At 42.3% G+C, this 20,091-nt stretch overlaps 2 protein-coding genes across 5 annotated transcripts in view; both read right to left on the reverse strand.

The window, feature by feature from the left end:
• The window catches only part of LOC146606895 (protein NLRC3-like), a 597,012-nt gene that overhangs the window by 483,980 nt on the left and 92,941 nt on the right, over positions 1-20,091 (reverse strand). The window contains exons 1-6 of one of the 4 annotated variants that reach the window (XM_085349312.1): positions 6,190-6,286; positions 6,004-6,105; positions 4,152-4,230; positions 3,804-3,990; positions 1,881-3,675; positions 1,214-1,387 (exon numbers count right to left, since the gene is read on the reverse strand). In XM_085349312.1, coding sequence (XP_085205438.1) covers positions 1,214-1,387; positions 1,881-3,675; positions 3,804-3,990; positions 4,152-4,230; positions 6,004-6,105; positions 6,190-6,278 — 2,426 coding nt within the window. In that variant the 5' untranslated portion in view covers positions 6,279-6,286. Of the gene's footprint in view, positions 1-1,123; positions 1,388-1,880; positions 3,676-3,803; positions 3,991-4,151; positions 4,231-6,003; positions 6,106-6,189; positions 6,287-7,231; positions 7,243-20,091 lie in introns of those variants that run through there. The other 3 variants (XM_085349318.1, XM_085349311.1, XM_085349314.1) reach the window with 3 other exon arrangements.
• Positions 17,707-19,270, reverse strand: LOC146606902 (lipocalin-like). The gene is made up of 5 exons (XM_085349346.1): positions 19,061-19,270; positions 18,396-18,525; positions 18,216-18,304; positions 18,020-18,133; positions 17,707-17,759 (listed from the first exon to the last, which is right to left on the reverse strand). Exons 1-5 carry the CDS (start codon positions 19,143-19,145, stop codon positions 17,731-17,733), a joined length of 447 nt encoding a protein of 148 aa, XP_085205472.1. The 5' UTR covers positions 19,146-19,270; the 3' UTR covers positions 17,707-17,730.

Raw genomic sequence — 20,091 nt, forward strand, 5'->3', positions numbered from 1 at the left:
CCATGAGATAATTTCATATGTCAAATATTGATGAATTTTCAGGCTTGCTGATAATCAATGTGAGCACGGCTGAGATGTTATTCTGATGAGCAAACCATGTGGCCAAACACTTTAAGAGACAGACTGGGATCATACCATTATGTGAAAGAGGACATGTCCCATAGACAGCAAGGGTGGTGGTAGAGACCAGTACACAGAGAAATGGGAGCTGTACTGAAATGCAAGCGTGTCAGGAAAGAGTGAAAAGGCAAAATGAGCAGCATCTGGCTGCATTTCAGTGATATTGGAGACCACAAAGCTGAGTGCAACATTTATACAGGAGATATACAGGAGACGCTGAGAGTAGAACTGATAAAATTAGGAGCTGGCTAAAGTGAGACCCATTTTTATTTCCACCCATTTTCCACTGTGGAGGACAAAAGGTTTCAAACTGGTCCAGGTCTTAAGCCTCACGTGTTCTTCCTAATAGCAGTAAATGGATAAAAATAAGGCTTTTATGAAAACACTGAATAAAACTTTCTGCCTTTAAAAAGACTAAATGTACAGTTCAGTATTGAATACTACATAAAATAAACTATATATAAAGTGTGTCTGAATGGCAGAGATGCAGAAATATGTGCATGTAGCACAGAGCCACGGCTCAGTGTCTGAATGAGTCTCACAGACCTGAATGTGCTGTTGAAGCCATTTATAATTATAACGTAATTCTTTACTCGTTTGATCTGCTCCTTACCACAAGCCACCAGACGTAGAAGGTTTTGGACTTTTAACTATATTTTCTCAAGTTTTACAACTTTTCTTACTGTTAAAAACCTCGTTATGGCCATTCATGCTGTACAAAGTAATTAGACATGTGTGGTATCAACAGAAACGTCAGGATCTCAGCTAAAAGTTCACAAAACCATCTCAACAACCACCAAACAGCTGAAACAGCAGGTGAACAGATCACACAAAAAAGATGTAAACACAAATCCCCCTGATCATCTGTTTTTTAAACATGAAGCGTCGTTTTGGACGTTCATTTACTGCTGGTTCAGTGAATTTTGGTTGGACAGTGATGAAACCTGCAGCCTCAGAATCTGTGAGAAGTCTGCTTTCAGCATAAGAGTATGTTGCCCTTCAAAGCACCTCCACTTCTCCTCTTATTAGAGGACTGCCTTATTATTAATCTGCTAATTCTGTCAGTTGATGAAAGAAAAATGCTTGATCTCACCTGAGAGTTTCCAGTGTACAGCGTGGACTCTTCAGTCCTTCAGACAGAAGCTTCACGCCTGAATCCTTCAGGTTGATGTTACTCAGGTCCAGCTGTCTCAGATTAGAGGTCTGAGAGCTGAGACCTGAGGCCAGAGCTTCACAGCTTCTCTCTGACAGGTCACAGTGACTCAGTCTGAAAAATAACAGATAAACAATTACAAAAATAAAACACTTATGTTGAAGCGTAATGAGATACTATTATATTTAGCAATATTTCATCTTGTTTTGTCAGGAAACTGAGCACTGATGCAGAGCAACATGTGGAGAGAATCAGAGGAGAAGAAGTGAAGAGAGAACAGCAGTAAAACAACACTGAATTGTTCAGTGTGCTTTTGATATCAACAGAATGTGTCAAATTTCTTTATTTTGTATTTGTTTTAGTAGAATTGATGATTATCACTTAGATAACAACCACAGGCCAGGTCTAAATTGCACTTTGGTGACACTTACACCCAGAAATATTTCAGAAACGTGGACAATTTGTGCTCCATTGTATTCAGTATTGAACAAACTGAGTACCGATGACCACTTAATATTTTTGATATGTTATTTGAGTTGTTCCACCTGATCTGTGTTAACTAGAATAAACATTTAAAAGCTAAAGCTATGATCACATATGTACTTACAGAGCTTTGTTGGAGGCTTTGACCACTGGCAGCAGCCTCAGAAGAGCCTCCTCTGAAGCAGAGTATTTCTGCAGGTCAAACACATCCAGATCTTCTTCTGATGACAGTAAGATGAAGACCAGAGCTGACCACTGAGCAGGAGACAGTTCATCTGTGGAGAGACGTCCTGATCTCAGGGACTGTTGGATCTCCTCCACTAGAGAACGATCATTCAGTTCATTCAGACAGTGGATCAGATTGATGCTTTTCTCTGCAGACAGATTCTTACTGAGCTTCTTCTTGATGTACTGAACTGTTTTCTTATTGGTCAGTGAGCTGCTTCCTGTCTGTGTCAGCAGACCTCGTAGGAGACTCTGATTAGTCTGCAGTGAAAGACCCAGGAGGAAGCGGAGGAACAAGTCCAGGTGTCCATTTGGACTCTGTAAGGCCTTGTTCACAGCACTCTGGTGGAGAGACTCTTTTTTTCTAAAAAAACTAGACCGCTTGGAGGTTGTTTGCTGTTGTTTCATCAGATTGAGTCCAGAGTTGATGAAGGTCAGATGGACATGAAGAGCAGCCAGAAACTCCTGAACACTCAGATGGATGAAGCAGAACACCTTGTCCTGGTACAGTCCTCTCTCCTCTTTAAAGATCTGTGTGAACACTCCTGAGTACACTGAGGCTGCTCTGATATCGATGCCACACTCTGTCAGGTCTGATTCATAGAAGATCAGGTTTCCTTTCTGCAGCTGATCAAAAGCCAGTTTTCCCAGAGACTCCATCATCTTCCTGCTCTCTGGACTCCAGTGTGGATCTGTCTCAGCTCCTCCATCATACTTGACCTTCTTCACTTTGGCCTGAACCACCAGGAAGTGGATGTACATCTCAGTCAGGGTCTTGGGCAGCTGTCCTCCCTCTCTGGTTTCCAGCACATCCTCCAGAACTGTAGCAGTGATCCAGCAGAAGACTGGGATGTGGCACATGATGTGGAGGCTTCGTGATGTCTTGATGTGGGAGATGATGCTGCTGGCCTGCTCCTCATCTCTGAATCTCTTCCTGAAGTACTCCTCCTTCTGTGGGTCAGTGAACCCTCTGACCTCTGTCACCATGCCAACACAGTCAGGAGGGATCTGATTGGCTGCTGCAGGTCGTGTGGTTATCCAGAGGCGAGCAGAGGGAAGCAGTTTCCCCCTGATGAGGTTTATCAGCAGCACATCCACTGAGGTGGACTTTCTAGGGTCAGTTAGGATTGTAGTTTTGTGGAAGTCCAGAGGAAGTCGACACTCATCCAGACCATCAAAGATGAACACAACCTGGAAGTCTTCAAAGCTGCAGATTCCTGCTTCTTTGGTTTCAGTAAAGAAGTGATGAACAAGTCCCACCAAGCTGAACTTTTCCTCTTTCAGCACATTCAGCTCTCTGAAAGTGAATGGAAATATGAACTGGATGTCCTGGTTGGCTTTGTCTTCAGCCCAGTCCAGGCTGTATTTCTGTGTTAAGACTGTTTTCCCAATGCCAGCCACTCCCTTTGTCAGCACTGTTCTGATTGGTTCATCTCTGCCAGGTGAGGCTTTAAAGATGTCTTCTTGTCTGATGGTTGTTTCTGGTCTGTCTGGTTTCCTGGATGCTGTTTCAATCTGTCTGACCTCATGTTCATCATTGACCTCTGCAGTCCCTCCCTCTGTGATGTAGAGCTCTGTGTAGATCTGATTCAGGAGGGTTGGGTTTCCTGCTTTAGCGATGCCCTCAAACACACACTGGAACTTCTTCTTCAGGGTGGATTTAAGGTTACGATGACAAACTGGAGCTTGAAGCTCTGAATGAGAAGAAAAATAAACACTCAATTCCAAAAAGAACTAATCTTTAAAACATGTTGCTCCATCTTCCATCTCTGGAAAATGTTCATTTATCCAGCAGCTTAAATCTTTAGATAAATCCTCTTACTGCTCTGCAGACGGTCAGCCAGCTCCTCCTGCTTCATTCTCCTCAGGAAGTCCACCGTGATCTTCACAAACGCCTCTCTGCTGCTGCTCCTCTGACTCTCTAAGCATTCTGGGTAATCTGGACTCAGAACCTTCTGGATCTTCTTCAGCTCGTTCTTCACAAAAGTGATGATGTTGTCCTCCAGCAGCTGGAACAGAATATTTATGAATGAGCCAATCAGACTGAAATCATGGAGCCAAACATCAGATCCATGTTGGACACACTGACGATCCACTGGTCTACAAAGAGCAGCATGGAGATGACTGTGAACAGAACAGATGTAACAGTAGTTGTTGTACATGTACAGACCATAAATATGGAGTCCAGCTGTGTTTGATGCTGCTGGGCAGACTGACCACTGGGAACCTCTGAGCTCTGCTGCTCCACTCTGTGGAGGAACCATGAAGGATTAGATCAACACAGGATAAAGATCCAGGAGTTTCTGCTCAAATAACTTCATCTGAATCAAGTCTGTCAAGTTTTAAACTCTCAGATTGTGAACATATCAGTAATTTTCAGTCTGTTTTCATGGACGTCCTTTCAGTGGTGATGTCAGGGATGATTTTGAAGAAGCTCATCAAACTGAACCATCAGCAGATCACTGCTCCAAAACCAGAACATGATCCGAGTCTCCCTCCACCACCAGAACACCAGCTTTACTAACGTGGTAGATCAGTGTAGTACAGATCAATAACTGATGAGTCATTTGATCAAAATCACTGAGTGCTTCACGTCTGACCCTCTGATGCTTCTGTAGACATTTTGCATATTTAATGAATGTCTGACAGTTTTACATTCATTCTATGAACACAGTGGAAATGTTGTGTTATAGTCTCCATGTTGTTTCCAGCATCATAAATTCTTAAGTTCAGAAAATTAGATTCTTTCTTCACAGCTGAAAAACAACAACATTTATTCTCTATTGAAATCTGCATCGTCCACTCCAAAGGTCACAATCTGAAGGTAACATCTGGTTTTGTTCCCTGTGGTTAACTCTGAGCATCAGTATGGTGGGATTTATCCACTACATCCACACCACTGTGGTTCAGTGTTGTCCTGATGGAGTAACAGCAGCCAGTATGATCCAGGCTTTAGCTGCTGGGTCTCTGTGTGACCTCTCAGACTGTTTAACAGATCAGACACAAAGAGAATCAGAGCAGCTCTGTTCTTTAAAGACAAACATGAACCCACTCAGGTCACACTTTCCCCACAGATATGAGCATCACTGTCCTCAAACAGCAAATGACCAAGTCGAACATTTGGATCTTTTCTCTTTCATTGTTTTCTTTTTAATGAATCTTTGTAACAATCTGAGGATGTTTCAGGTCATATTTATCCAGGAAACACAAACATGTAAAGGAGTCATCACAGCTCTCTGACCTCGTTGCTCCAGGTTCACCACTGAAGTGTAGAGGGTAATCTTTGGACCAGTCACTCCTCACAGACGGACAGCTGGATCCTGCAGACTGTGACCTCTGACCTCTGCAGACACAAACATGATTGAAGCAGCTGTGATCACACAGACTGCAGATTATGCAGCTGTTTCCTGTCAGTAACAGTCCTCTTAGATTAGAGTTCAGCTTTTTACAGGAAAACAAATGTCCCTGAATGCAACAGTGAGACACAGTCTGCCTGTGTGGCTGTGATAGCTGCCGTTAGGAGCGCTCATGTGTTTGCAGTTAGACGAGGAGATGTTACCATCATGGACATGTTAACAAATCCTGCAGCACATGGCACAAACACTTTGTGTTCCTGTCTCACACGACGAGCCTTTGTCTCTGAACACTTTTCTGAAGAGGAGCTGCACAAACCTTTGTTTGCTTTCTAGAGCAGCGTCTCATCCTCACAGAGCACAGCTGGCACGCTTGTTACCGTTAGCTTAGCCACCAGGCTAAAGTCAAACTACCCACTGCTGGCAGCTGTTTCTATCATAGTTTAGGATCGAGATGTTTGAGGTCGAAATTTACACCTGTGATTAAAATAAATAGTTAAAAACAGCCAATTGTGTGTCTATAATAATAATGTGTCTTAAACCAGATAAAATGACAGTTATAGCTGTGCCTGTGTGTCCTTGGAGACACTACTGCTACAGAGATGCATTTTAGAAACCAGGAAACATCAAATCATTTAAATCAGAGAGTTCCTGTTGCTAACAGCTCACCTCTCTGCAGCAGACACAGGCTGGGATTTAAATTCAATGTAGCCATCTTCAGACCCGTCACTCTGTAAGGACACAGAGCTGGGTGGAGGTCCAGGCTGGTTCCTGTGAATAATGATGCAGCAGTGATGTGAGTGCTGAGCTGTGACATGGAGAAGAGTCATGGACAGTTAGAGATGGTCATCTCACCTCTGAGCTTTGGTCTGACTCTCATGTTCCCCACACAGAGTGCTTTTAGAGGGAGGGACTCCCTCCTCTCTGTCCTCACACTGATCCATGCTGCTCAATTCACATCAGCTCACACACACTTTCTACCTGCAGAGGAAACACAAATCATTCATGTGCACATCAGCTGAAATCCTCCTTTCATCATGTGTGCTGTCCAAATATCAGCTGCTTCTTTCCTGCTTCATCTCAGTGTCAGCTGGATGCAGTCAGACAGCAGTGTGAGGCAGAGGAAGCTGCCATCAGCTGCTCTGCTATCAGTCCACTAGATGGAGCCTGAAGCACACACGATGCATTCACTGACACACACTGATTCACTATTAATAAGAAAAATTAGAAGTGACAGTTTGTTTCTGTACTTGTGTTGATGTTGTGGAATGTTTCCTCTGTCAGTGCGCCCCAGGGTGGCTGTGGCTACAATGTAGCTGCCATCACCAGTGTGTGAATGGGTGGATGACTGGATGTGTAAAGTGCTTTGGGGTCCTTTGGGACTAGTAAAGCGCTGTACAAATACAGGCCATTTACCATTATCTAATTAAGTCAGTCTAAATATCAAACCCAACAACCTTTGTATTGTATTGTTGTCATAATTACTTCCTGTTGAAGCAGATCCAATATTTGTAATGAAGGATTTTTAAACAGATAACGTCAGCATGTTTAATTCAGTTCTACACTACATTCAATTCAATTTTATTCATATAGCGCCAAATCACAACAAAAGTCACCTCAAGGCGCTTCATAGATATGCATGCATATGGTGCAGTAATTATAAAGACCCCTGACCTCCAACAGCTGTTGACACAGTAACTGGTTATGGTCAAACAGATGTGTCCACCTCGCAGCAGTTACTGTGGAACAGCAGCTGAGCTCATTCTGCAGTCAGTGTGTCAGTGAGAGCAGCAGCTCCACCTCCTCCACAGACTGATGGAGGCAGGAAAATCAGTGTACTCAGTTCTGTGAAATACTGTAAATGCAGTTTCTTTTACTGTTTATGTACAAACTGAACTTTGAGTCTCACTTCAGATTGGATTTAAGTGTGTGTGTCACACCTTTATGTGTTACTCCAAAAAAAAAAAAAAAAAGCCGTCTGACTGCTCAGACTGAGTCAGGGTAAAGTTCACATGCTGATTTTCTCTGTTCGGGTTCTTCTTCTTGCTTTTCTTAAAAGTAATGCAGTACATTACTTAGTTACTCACTAGATTAAGTAGTGTGTTGTTATATTCTGTTCCTCAGACCAAGGGTCTATGAACCAACTGTTCTTAGACATTTTTAGATCTGGGCTCTAAAAATCTGCTTATTGGCTCTCAGCTATGGTTAAGCAAGATGTCTTTGGTGAATTGAGGCTGTTTTATACAAGCTAAAGATACTGACTTATTCTTCACTCAGATATGCTGTGACATTCAAATGTTACAATGTTTTTATTCTGGGACTACAGGAATGATTTTATATGATTCAAAGTTCAAAACAATCCTTTCTATCCTCTCTGTCACTTAGCCCAGTTCATCCTGTCTGGAAGCCTTTTGAAGCCTCCTTTAAGTCCGGCCTTTCCACTGAATCTGCTGATGGAGACACCATCTCCTCCACCTGCAGCTGTGGAGGTTCAGAGAAATAAATCTAACCTAGAGGTATATCTCTATATCTACAAAAGAAAGAAAGAAAAATGAATCAAACAGATTTTCTCTTTTGTTATTGGAAACATTGGAAACAATATCAGAGTCTACAAGAGAACAAAGATCCCCGCAGGATGTCTCTGTTTGGGAAATACTCCAGTCATCCCCCTGAACCTGGTTAGTGACCTGAATCAGTGCTTTTTCCATGAATCCTACCGATGCTACCATGAAAACATGTTCAGCTTGTGTTTGAAGATGACTCACATGCTGACATTAGATACAGAAGAACTGAGAACATAAAGGGAGCAGCTTATTGAGGGAAACCCAAAAAAGCAGAACACAAGCAGCTCTGTCCTCTGTCTCACATCATGTTCATGAGGAGAGAAAAAGCCCCTAAAGTTCCTAAAGACAAACTGTTATAGGAGGAAACAAAGCAAACTTACAGCCGTCCTGGAAGGAGGCAGGACTCCACCTGAAGCTCAGCACAGGGGGGGAGGAGGCAGATTTTCAGAAGAGTTTCTGACAGTTTAACTTGGTGATGTCAGATTTAATCTCGTCTCATTTGTTACGTTCCCCTGAGGGGTCTAGGCGGTGAGGGGGGAGTAACAAAAAGTGTCCGGGTCAGAAAAAGGAGACAAGAAGGCAAAGGGGTTAAATTAAAGAGTTTTATTAAAGTAGCTCAACTAAAAGAGACGGACAAACCGCTATCACCATTTAAGAAAACAAACAAAACTCAGGCGTTGGTCAATAAAGTAAAACTTAAGGCAAAAAGAAAGCGAGCAGCTCACTAGCTGCAACCACTCACATGGCACTCTGGCCCAAAGCTCACCTTTCCCTGGGATTAAATACTTTTGATTACTGACGAGAGTCAGCTGTGTAAAAGGGAGAGCTGGCACCTCAGGCAGAAGCCATTGAAGGACACTCCCACACAGGCACCTTCAGGAGGAGGCCCTGCTAGGGCCGTAACACATTTCTGTTTTTCCACTGAGCAGGTTCAGCTTTTATTAAAATAAATATGTCTTTCTCTAAATTCTTAATTATCAGTAATGTTCCCTGAGAAATCAACATTTCTTTGTTCTCATACAAGAATGTCGTTTTCATGGCCGCCATTCACGTGACCCAAAGCGTTTCTAATCTCTGGAGAACCGAGGTTTTACTGGTGCTCCTGAATGCAGCATAAGAAGGAATTTTCCACTAAGTTTCATGTGACATGAACACAGAGGGATGACGTGTCTGTGTCAGTCTTTTTCTTTTGAAACAAACTTTATTGAGACCTATGAACAGTCCAACACCTATGAATGAAATTTAGAGGATTCAAAGAAATATTGATAAAAGTTCTCGGAGCTGCTGTGCAAATATTTTTAACTCACTATGGAAACTCCTGGTTTCAAACTTTAAGCTTTTTTGCTCAAGCAGTTGTACAGAAATAATATTAAACTATAACAGTCCTGATATACAGTGATCCCCTCAAAAATAAACACAGAGATATGAAACTTCTGTCCATTCTGCCATTAAAACGGTAAAATAGATCCACTGATCTGATTTTTTTACTGTTTATGAAGAATAAGCAAATATATTATAAGATGATGAGAGGTGAGAAAAAAAATGCTCAGAATCACTCGTTTGTATTCAAATGTCAAAGTTCGTGTTCATCTGTTCCTCTCCTACACGTCACTATAAAGTTTAATCTTGTAAAAGTCAGAGTTTGAGTTCATATTCACTGCAGTTTAGTACAATATCTACATGTTAACGTTTGTTTGTGCTAAACTGTTCATTTGTTCTGTTTCATAATAAAATATAGATATAAACATCTGTAACATCCGCACTTTAATATCTGGTATTTTGTACAGACAGAAGACAAAAGGTTTACTTTAGTATTAAAATATGAGTCCCGTACAAATCAAATATGTATATAAAACTTAAAACTGATTTTTTTCAAACTTTTTTCCTCACCAGGAAAAAAGAAAAACTTTTTTCACGTCAAAGCTCAACATCTGACTTACTATTAATATAAAAACCGTGACTGAAGCATCTTTAAATGTTCCGATTTATTAACAGTGTTTTAAACTTAATACAGTAACGTTTGTTCAGTCTGAGAAATGTAAAACATGTTTTATCCTCCATCTTTGTTTCAGTGTGAACAGTCTGAGCGGACAGTTCGTGATATTTTTAACAGAGGCCGACCTGCTGAATCAAATTTGTTTTAAAAAACAAAGTCCTCTGCTGTCCCTCCACCTGCTGCCTCTGAACACGAAGGGTGAGAACTTTAAATTAACACTGTGGCAGATATGTAACCATCTTTAAATGATCTCACTGACTTACAGACAAATGAAGGAAGACATCTGTGGTGGCTGAAACCTCCACCCGAAACATATCCACAGACAGCAAGGTTGTTGTAGTTTTGTCATTTTTAATTAGTTTTTATTTCCATTTCTTTTACACTTTGTGTTTTTAATTCTGTTTAGTTTCAGTTAGTTTCCACGGTGAGTTTGCTTGTTTCAGTTTATATTTGATTTTTTATTTATTATATATTTACGGGGTCAGAGGCTGGACTGACGTAGATTAATGTAGATTTTATGATAAAAACGGAACTTTTTGAAAGCAGTGACTCGGTCTTTTTTTTTAGCCAAACTAATAACACTAACAGGCCATTTCCTGTAAAATGTTAATCAGTTTTCCAAAATCATTTCATTGATCATTCTCAATAATTTAGTTAATTTAGTTCAGTTTCGTGTGTTTTGTAACACTTCTTCCTGTTGGAGAGGAGCCAACAGTTTGTGACGCAGTATTTTTAAGACCGACATGTTGAACCTGTATCTAACACACATCTATACGAAGTATTCATTTACAAAGTGCGCTCTCTGTCTCCTGCTGTGCGTGTAAATAAAAACATCCGGAGCTCAGCGGCTCTCCGGTTGAGCTCTGGGGCCCGTTCTTCGTACGTCGCTCACTACATCCAAGATCAACTGACACATCCAAGACCAAATCATCGCGCTAACCGTGAGCTCGCTAATCCGGTTCCCCGAACACACCTGCCGTTGACGATTAGTACAGCTGGACGCAGTAATGTGACATCACTGGGTGTTGTAAAAGGGGCTACGCATCGATAGTAGAAACATTGATCGGCAACCCGCTGATTGGTCGGCGAACATGTCGAAGGGGCGCAGTCAGTATTTTCCGGCAGCAGAGCAAGAACTCATGAGTGAGGGATTTCAGGAGTTTCAGAGTTTAATTAAAACGCAAGGGAACACTGCAAAGGCTGCAAAAGCAAGGAGAGAGGGCTGGCAGAAAGTTGCTGACAAATCAAACTCGTAAGTAATTTAATAATAATAATAATAATGGATTGGGTTTATATAGCGCTTTCCAAGGCACCCAAAGCGCTTTACGATACCACTATTCATTCACTCCCACATTCACACACTGGTGGAGGCAGCTACGGTTGTAGCCAGGCTGCCATATCGCGCCATCGGCCCCTCTGGCCAACACCAGTAGGCGGTAGATCTATCATATGACACTATATTGTCCAATATCATATGGCATTATATTATATTATAATATGTTATATTATATCCCCTTACACATTAGTGCCACAACAGGACCCACTAGAACATGGGAACAAGTAAAAGTGAAATATAAGAATATTCTACAGAATGGTAATATTTATCACTTATATTGCTTGTCGTCTCTTGGAAAGAGACCCTGAAATACTCTGTTAGTTTGTTCATAACAGCAACCAAGAAAAGGGCAGAGCAAAAAAAGACAGGTGGTGGTCCTGCACCCCCTCGTCAACAAGTTGGTTAAGTAAATAATACCCTCACGGGAAAATCGATATCTCTCAATGAGCACACTGTCGCGCTGAGCTAAAGGATCCTGTCTATCCCGCAATATACGCTGGATTCTGAGGACTCTCCTTATCAATCTTGCACCTTCCGCAATGGGTGGCTCGCGTATACGGACAGGACATGGCTGCGACAGGCTTCCCAAATCCACCCTCGCTTTTATAGCCGTGGTCTCTCATCTTGATTACACAAAGTAATTTACAATTACTACTCTGAAATATGAATTACATCTGTAATAATCACATACATGTAATAGAATGTTAATAGTACATTTCCCTTTTTTAGGAAATGACCTGTATGTATCTGTGTGACATCAATAAAAGGATCAAGTGCTGCATTATCTTTAGTTACATTGATGTTATTTATTTATGGTGAAACAGTGGTGGAATATCGCTGTGGCTTTCGTATAAATGAAGCGGACATACCTGAGTGGCCGCGATCTAATCCTGTTTACATAAAGTAAACCTGCTCCCGAGCAGGTTTAGGCTTACGGCTCTGTTGCTATGGCAGCAAGTCCCGGATGAGCTTCGGGGAACCGAACGATCCAAGATCACACGAAATCGTCAACAATCTAATCCAGCTAACTTACTTAGCGAGGTACGAAGAACGGGCCGCAGGCCACATTCAGTGTGTTTAGTCTGATTCCCGGACTCTGATCACACAAGGCCAGAAAATGGCGGAGACACTCGGCCTTGTTGGAAAACATTACACACTGACTTTAATGGAGAGACCGGAAATACAAACACACACAGTTTGTTGTGTGAAGAAATCAAACATGAGCTGAACAAACAGTAAAGTTCCTAAAGACAAACTGTTAAAGGAGGAAACAAAGCAAACTTACAGTTTCTTCACACCAACAACAAGCTCCACTCCACACCTGGACACTAAACACGGACACACAGGTGAGCTGCTTCCTGGAAGGAGGCGGGGCTCCACCTGAAACTCAGCACAGGTGGGAGGGGCTCAGCTCTGTGTGTGCTGATGTGTTAACTTTAAAAATATGCCGTCTGACTGCTCAGACTGAGTCAGAGTAAAGTTCACATGCTGACGTGTGGAGACATGAAACCTTGTTGTAGCTGCAGGTGTGAACACACTGATCCCAGATCAGCTCTGCTGTATTTGTAACATGAACATTTCTGCTGCAAAGCTTCAAATGTTCAGCATGTTTCTCTGTTTCCAGTCTATAGATCCAGTCACACTTTCTACCTTCACCTGTGCAGTAAAGACTGAGAGCAGAGCTGAAACCAAGCGTCCAATCAGTGAGCAGCATCAACACCTGAGCTTCATTCAGACTCTGTTATTGAAGATGTTGTTGGTACAAAGTTCATCTGCTGCTCACATGAATCCATGAAAGATTTATTTCACTGAATGTTTCTTCAAAGCTCATTTCAACCTGTTGAAGTCATGAATGAAAGTGCAGACTGAGAGTGGATCACATGATGTTTGAGGTGTGTCATGTGACATGTTCAGTATTGTCACACATGTCTAGATTGTCCCTGATATCATAACTGCTCAAACACTGATGATTATATTTGAAGAATTATTCCTGATGGCAGCAAAGTTTGAATGGAGCTCTCTGTCTGTGCTGATTTGTCGCCCTCTGGAGGTCAAAGCACAAACTGCATGATGTCACTGTAACCACCACAGAGACAGGAAGTGTTTTTATGACTGAAACACTGAAATGATGCTAACGGCTGTCGTTAGGCTCACTGACAGCAGTGCTGATGTGTTCATGTCAAACACTGGCTCAGGTCAGACTCCTTCATCCTTCTCCAGCGTGAGGCCGCCCTCAGACCCACAGGAGCTCTGACCTTTGACCTCCTGACCCTAACCATTTTAGTCTTGTTGCACCTTTAAATGCAAATCCATCCAAACTGTAGCCAAGCAAAAGAAGCTGGAAGCTGTTCTATGAATGATGTTGTTGAAGGAGCTTGGAAAGAAAAGCGTCTGGACTTCTTTAAGTTGCTTGAAGAGGGACATGGACATCTTAACGCCCACTCACATCCTGGGACATTTGATCACAGGAAATCACATGATAGCGTGGGGCTAGATCTCACAATGGGTTCACCCAAGACCTTGGCTGATTGAGACCCACACCCGTTCTCACACCGTGGCTCGTGTGATTAGGTAGAGGATCAACAGGGGCTCCATGTCCCTGAATTTAAACTGAATCTAAACACACCGTGCACAATGCCAAGTTAGATAATGGTTAAAAGAACAAGATAAGAATAAGTAAAAAGATAAAATAAGGATAAGAAATAACTTAAAAAAAATAAAATAAAAAGATAAATAACTGCAAATAAGTACAAATAAGTAACTGAAGACACGTGTGGTCTGCAGATGTCGATGTACATGGATGTACATGGAGTTTAATGTGCAAAATGAACTTAGTGTGCAAAGTGACCTGATGTGCAAACTGCAGTTTGAGGTCGGTCAGCTGTTCAGGAGTCTGATAGCAGTGGGGAAGATGGAGTTGTTGAGTCTGGATGTTCTACATTTCACACTTCTGAACCTTCGTCTCGAGGGCAGAGGTGTGTCTCTCCTCTGGACTCTGTGATGGTAGCTGCTCTGCAGAGAGGGCAGCGGGGTCCTGATGATCTTCTCCACAGTTGTTATCACTCTCTGCAGGCGTTTGCGGTTTGCAGTAGTGCTGCCGTACCATGCAGTGATGCAGCTGTCAGGCTGCTCTCCACAGTGCAGCTGTAGAACCTGCTGAGGATCTTGGCCAACATACCAAATTTCCTCAGCCTCCTCAGGAAATACAGCAGCTGCTGAGCCTTCTTGACCAGCTGTGTGAGTTTGAGTCCCTCACTGACTCAAACTCCTTCAGTGACACTTGCAGCCTTGCAGATTAGTTTGCTGATCCTGATGCATCTCTGGAGCTGATGCTGTCCCCCAGCAGACAACAACAACATAGATGCTCTCACTAGTCCACTTTACCCTCTAATCACATCTCTGACATCTGCAGGTTGCTCCAGTAGAGACTCTTGTGCAATGCCAGGTGTTTGTGTTTGTCTGTAGGTACACATTAGATATGACCATAGACGCACACACAAGTGAACACAGCAGCACAGATGGTTTCCACCTGCTTCCCTCTTTCTTCACACAACTGTGAGGATGATGAAGAGGTTTCAGGACGAGGTGGTCAGCAAGCACAGGATAAAGCAGGGCCATGAAACTCTCTCGTGCAGCAGATGTTTAATCAGACTCAGCTTTAGGCTTCTTTTCCCACCTGGCAGCAAAGTAACAGCTTCACTAATGTGAACAGTCACAATGTTAAACGTTTCTATATCTTCATATATTTTTATCTGTTGATGCTGCAGAATAAAGTCTGTTAACAGAGTGCAGGATGTGTAAAGCAGGTCCAGCTCTCCCTTTACTGTGTCCACTTTCATCAGCCCCTGTGAAGTGACACAGAGTGCATGTGTGTCTGTCAGCTGTTGTTTGTTGTGAAGGATGGAACAAATGAACACACACTTTTAGAGAAATCTGAAAAAGCAACACGTGCTTGGGCTCCTTCTGTGCTCGTCTTCATTAATGCTGATCTTTCTTTCCTGTTTGTTCTTTGGCACAAGCTTCAGTCTTTTCTCCCAGGGCTCCTTCACACTTAGAAACACACCTACATTCATTTATACACAAACATCATGAAACAAAGGCTTTGTAAAAGAGGACACGAGATCCTCTCTGAACAGCACATTCATATCAAACACAGGACTGAACAGGATATACTGAGTCTGTGCTGTTTTCATTGTTACTTGCTGAGTATTTTTCCAGTGTTTGAAATGTGACTCAAGTCTGATTCTTCTACTGTGTGTGAACTCTAAGCAGCTGCATTAAACAGCTGCTTTTCAAACCAGGCTCAATCCTATGACTCTGTGAATGTAAACTTTTGTCACCTGCATGAATAACAATCCTTGATCTAGTCAGGACTGCAGTGCTCCTGTGATCCCAGCTTATAGATGGAGGCTAGCATGAGAGGCTCAGCAGCTAAAGCAGCACACCTGGGTCTCCCAGCCTATTAAAAGCAGCCCTTTGCTTCACCTGCTTCACTAAACATTATTATTATTATTTAAGCAGAGTGGTGTGATTGATGTAGGCATTGCTGTGTGACAGGAGGACTTTTCTTGAAACAGCTCGTGTGACGTGAGCTGACGTAAAAACAGTGATGTTAGCTTGATTCTCTTGGCTAAAACTATTTTAAAAAGAGGGTCAATCATGCAAATCTGCCAATAGAAGCCAAAGTTACAGCCCCTCAGAGTTTAAAGAGAAAAGGCCCGTTTCCAACACTCGGTTGTGCAAAGGGAAACAGGCCCACAGTGCCTGAGTGTGTGGGTAATTCTTCAAATAATATTCAAAAGCAAACATTTTTAAGCATGTAAATAAAATTCAATCATTTCTGCTCTTCAATACCTAAGAAATGAAAACTGGCAGATGGTCCCAAAATGTGAAACGCCTGGCTATCTGTGCATTTAGTGCTGCAGGTTTTCACTGTTTACCTTCAGAAGCATAAATCTCTGCACAGATAATGTTCATATGTGGATTCCTGGTTTTCTGCAGTTAATTGTGACCCAAAGCGTATTTTTAAAGTGGTTCCAGGCAATAAAGTCTAAAAATAAATACATCTACTTCCTTTTTCTGTGTTCCAGCCTCAGTGACTCTGACACAGTGCTGTAATATTTACACCTCTGATGAAAACAGAGTTTGTAGTTGCAGAGAAATACTCGACTCATTTTGGGCATTTACGAGCAGGAACCTCAGAAAGCCCCTCGCTGCTTCACTGGTTAAGAAGCAAAGCAAACATTAGTTCACAGTGATGTTAATTAAGGCCCAAAGTTTAGGAACGAACGTCAGCACTTCACTAATGAATGTAATGCTGATTCATGTGCTTGTTTTGTAATGTGCATGTTGTGCGTTGCTATTTCCCATATTCTTTGGCACTGATAGATGAAGAGTCTCAGGCAGGACCGAGGCTGCCAGCTGCTGACAGTGAGCAGGGAGAGAGCAGCAGAAGCTGGGCAAGAGCAGGGCACCTTCAGCCCCCTTCATCAGTCAGAAATCATTTGGGTGTCTGTGTGAAATGTCTGATTTTTAAAATCTTTTTGTAGACATATTTATTAAATGTTTAACAATTATATAGAAGAAAGACAATGTAAAGAACAAAACATGACAAAACAAAAATGAGTTGAAGTTATGAACTGTTTCTGAGAGACAAATAACACCAGGATCCTTTTTGTGTAGCTGACAGCTGGTAACTGTGCAGGGGCGGGTCTAGCAAAGTGTTGCCAGGGGGGCAGGTAGGGCATTAACAGGGAGAGGGGGGCACAAAGAAATACTTTTCTTTCTTGTTCTCATTTAAAATGTCTCGCTTTTAATAAATAATTATCTGAATCTTACAACAAACGTTTTCATCTGATGTAAAATGTATAGAAATCCATTATTGTACATAGTCATTTTTTAGGGTCCCATCATAATTTCTTCAGAAGTAAGTACTGCATATGATGCCAGTGTTTCCCACATTTTCTAGAGTCTGCACCAGTACTGTGTGTAAAATGCATCAAAAAGTCCGTTTGATTCTTTCTCAGCTGTCTTTCTGTCTCCTTTCACTTTTTAAAGGTTGCAATGTTAGAAAACATATTTTGCCCTGCCGTGCTGTTTATTGATGTGGCAAATGAAAGGTTTATGAAAACATATCTAAATCTGTCATCAGTAATCAGCAATGATCATGTCTCACCTCTAGTCTCTGTCTTAATGTCAGGTTTCCACCGTGTGTTGTAGATGTTCAGGAGGTTAACTCGACCAACAGTCTACTTCCTGTTTAGAATACCAGGACAGGGAGGATGGTGCAGGTTTAAGTTTATTAGACTGATGCATGTATACCAACAAGACAGCGTCCATCACTGTGACAACAGCGTTTGTTTTCATTCAAAGGCTTCATGGTTTTCCCTTTAATACCTGGGGGGCCGGTCTCCAGTCAAAATGCCCGGGACCATTTTTTGTCCCAGTCCAGCCCTGGTGTCAGATCTGCATGCAGTGTCAATGAGACGATCAACAACAGATCAGACAAAACACTCAGGCGGACACTCCTCTGTAGAAGGAAACATGGAAAGTGTGAGGTAATCAGTGCACAACATCACTTTGTATTTCAGGCTGTTTTTATATAGAACTTCAGCACCAATGTAAAAGTTCTGGTTTGAGGAAGATGAAGAACATTTTCAGGAAGGATGCCGTCTGCAAGCAGAGCTGCTTGAACCTCAGCACTGAGGTCCAGACTACTTCCTGTGAAGCCACGTGATGTAAATCTGCTGCTGTAACTTCACAGTTTACTGAAGCTAAATGCAACGTTACCATATAATCTGTTTTCAACAAAGGTTTCACTCCGTCCGGTGTTGATGGAATGATTCAGGCCGTACTCGTCAGGCTTCCCGTTGACCACACGCATTTCAGTCACAAACCCCGTGACTGACAACAAGGGAAACAGCAGAAGAAAAGATGTGAAAAATACTGGATGATGATGATGGAGGATTAACCGCGGTGGCTAAACTGTTTCCTGTCTTTGTGGGCGTACTCACAGGGAAGTTTCCAGGCACGTCAGTCTTGGTGGCTAAAGTCTCCATTTTCCAACATGTATCGCTACAGGTGCAAAGACACAACATTAATCATCAGTGTAAATATTTTAATGCTGTCCAAACGGTGTTTGCTTTGTCTGTCCTCTCGCACTCACAGAGGAAACGAGGACGCCACCTTCAACCCATCTTCAGTTGGCTCAACCATGGCCGGACTTCCTGTTGGCTTTGTGACAGCAAACCACTTGAAATGAGAGCAAACTGCAGTCAAGCACCACTTACAGCAACCTGTGGACACGCAAATGGAAAGCACTGAGAATCATACAGAAGCATAAGAGCTGTTTATTGTAACACGTGTGTGTGTGTGTGTGTGTGTGTGTGTGTGTGTGTGTGTGTGTGTGTGTGTGTGTGTGTGTGTGTGTGTGTGTGTGTGTGTGCACATTAATAATACACTGATGTATGTTAGTTTGATTTATGCTATATCTGAGAAAACAACTGCAGAATTTTACATCAAAGTTTCCAAAGCTGATGTTTTGTTGTTCACACTGTTTTATATTCATATAGTTTGTTGTTTTTAAATCAGTGGACAAAATAAATATTATCACACAAAATCCAGGGTGAAACATAACCAAATAACCTAAATGGTGAAGTCATTATAGAAGTACATGTTGCAAAGGTCGGCCTCCTGTATAGACTGCTAAACTGTCTGGGGGGGCCCTGCCTGTCCTCGTTGGATAAGCTCCACCCCTTTTCCATAAGACGGAGACATTTGTATGAAAATAGATGGGCAGTAAAATAAAAAATAAAAAATATTATGGATGACTCTGTAAATCAAAGTCGGCCTGAGGCAGAAGCAGAAACCATGAGGAGCACAGCACCACTCCCAGAAGGGCACGAAGTGAAGCCATAGCTGCTGAAGAGTGAAGACGTGATGATGGAGGAGATCACAGATGAAGATCTGCTGCCTGCTGACTCTTTATATAGAAGAGTGAGACTATCTCCCCACCAGCAGCTGCACTTATACAAACCCCAGGTGCTGGGATGGCTTTGAACATGTGACATTTTCTGCAAACACATGGACAGTTTCATAAGCACAAAGATTATTCCTGCAGCGGCAGAATCGTATCCACTGTGTGAGAGGTGAACGTCAGACAGTTCTTAGAAAATGTAGTTTCTCTTTAAGCTTTTAACATCTCTTTTACCCCCATTTGTCTAAAACTACTTGACAGCCCTTCATGTCAGAGGTTTATTACCTGTGCAGGATGGAGCACATGGTCTCAGTCAGGCTGGACACGATCACTCCTACAGGAAGTAAATGTGATTTTATTTCACCTGTGAAATGATGAAAAACAGCAGAATAGCTCACGCTAACAAACGGGTGTTGAAATGTTTCATTTTCTGCTGTTTCACAGGTCAAAAAGGGCGTCGAAGCAAACTGAAGCTGAGCTGCTGCTGCTGTTGTAGTGCAGCATCTGCTGTGTGCTTCATCAGAGAACCTTCTGTACACAGCAGACAGAGGCTGCTGCCACTGAAGTCCATCTGCTAGAGAGCTTTAAACACTGGTTATTGAAGTGGCTTTGATGATACTGATACACAGTCTTTGCTGCTGTCACAGGACAGGGATCCACCAGGGAGTAGTTGTCAGGATAAAGAGCCTTCGCTTCTCTAAATATAAACTGGATACTTGTAGGAAACTTTGGGAAGCAGCATTTTTCCTCATATCGTCTAAACTGAAGTTAGCTCAGGTGCTTCTTCCATACTTGCTCTGCAGAAAGCCAAAGAGTTTGGAGCTCTGCAAACATTTGCAGCACAGCTGGATGTTTGTAACTTTGGTCACCTCTGTATCATCCCTCA

Source organism: Diplotaxodon limnothrissa, unplaced genomic scaffold (assembly GCF_057381915.1).
Source record: "Diplotaxodon limnothrissa isolate DT_005_m unplaced genomic scaffold, D_limnothrissa_male_GT1.1 unmapped_scaffold_4, whole genome shotgun sequence".
In the NCBI taxonomy this organism is placed as follows: Eukaryota; Metazoa; Chordata; class Actinopteri; order Cichliformes; family Cichlidae; genus Diplotaxodon; species Diplotaxodon limnothrissa.

Coding starts and splice junctions, on each gene's coding strand:
- LOC146606902 (XM_085349346.1), bottom strand. CDS start 19,145: ATGGCTTCACTTCGTGCCCTTCTGGGAGTGGTGCTGTGCTCCTCATGG. Junction 18,134..18,215: donor GCCCACAAAGACAGGAAACA/GTTTAGCCACCG, acceptor CCTTGTTGTCAG/TCACGGGGTTTGTGACTGAA. Junction 17,760..18,019: donor TGTTGAAAACAGATTATATG/GTAACGTTGCAT, acceptor TTCCTTCTACAG/AGGAGTGTCCGCCTGAGTGT.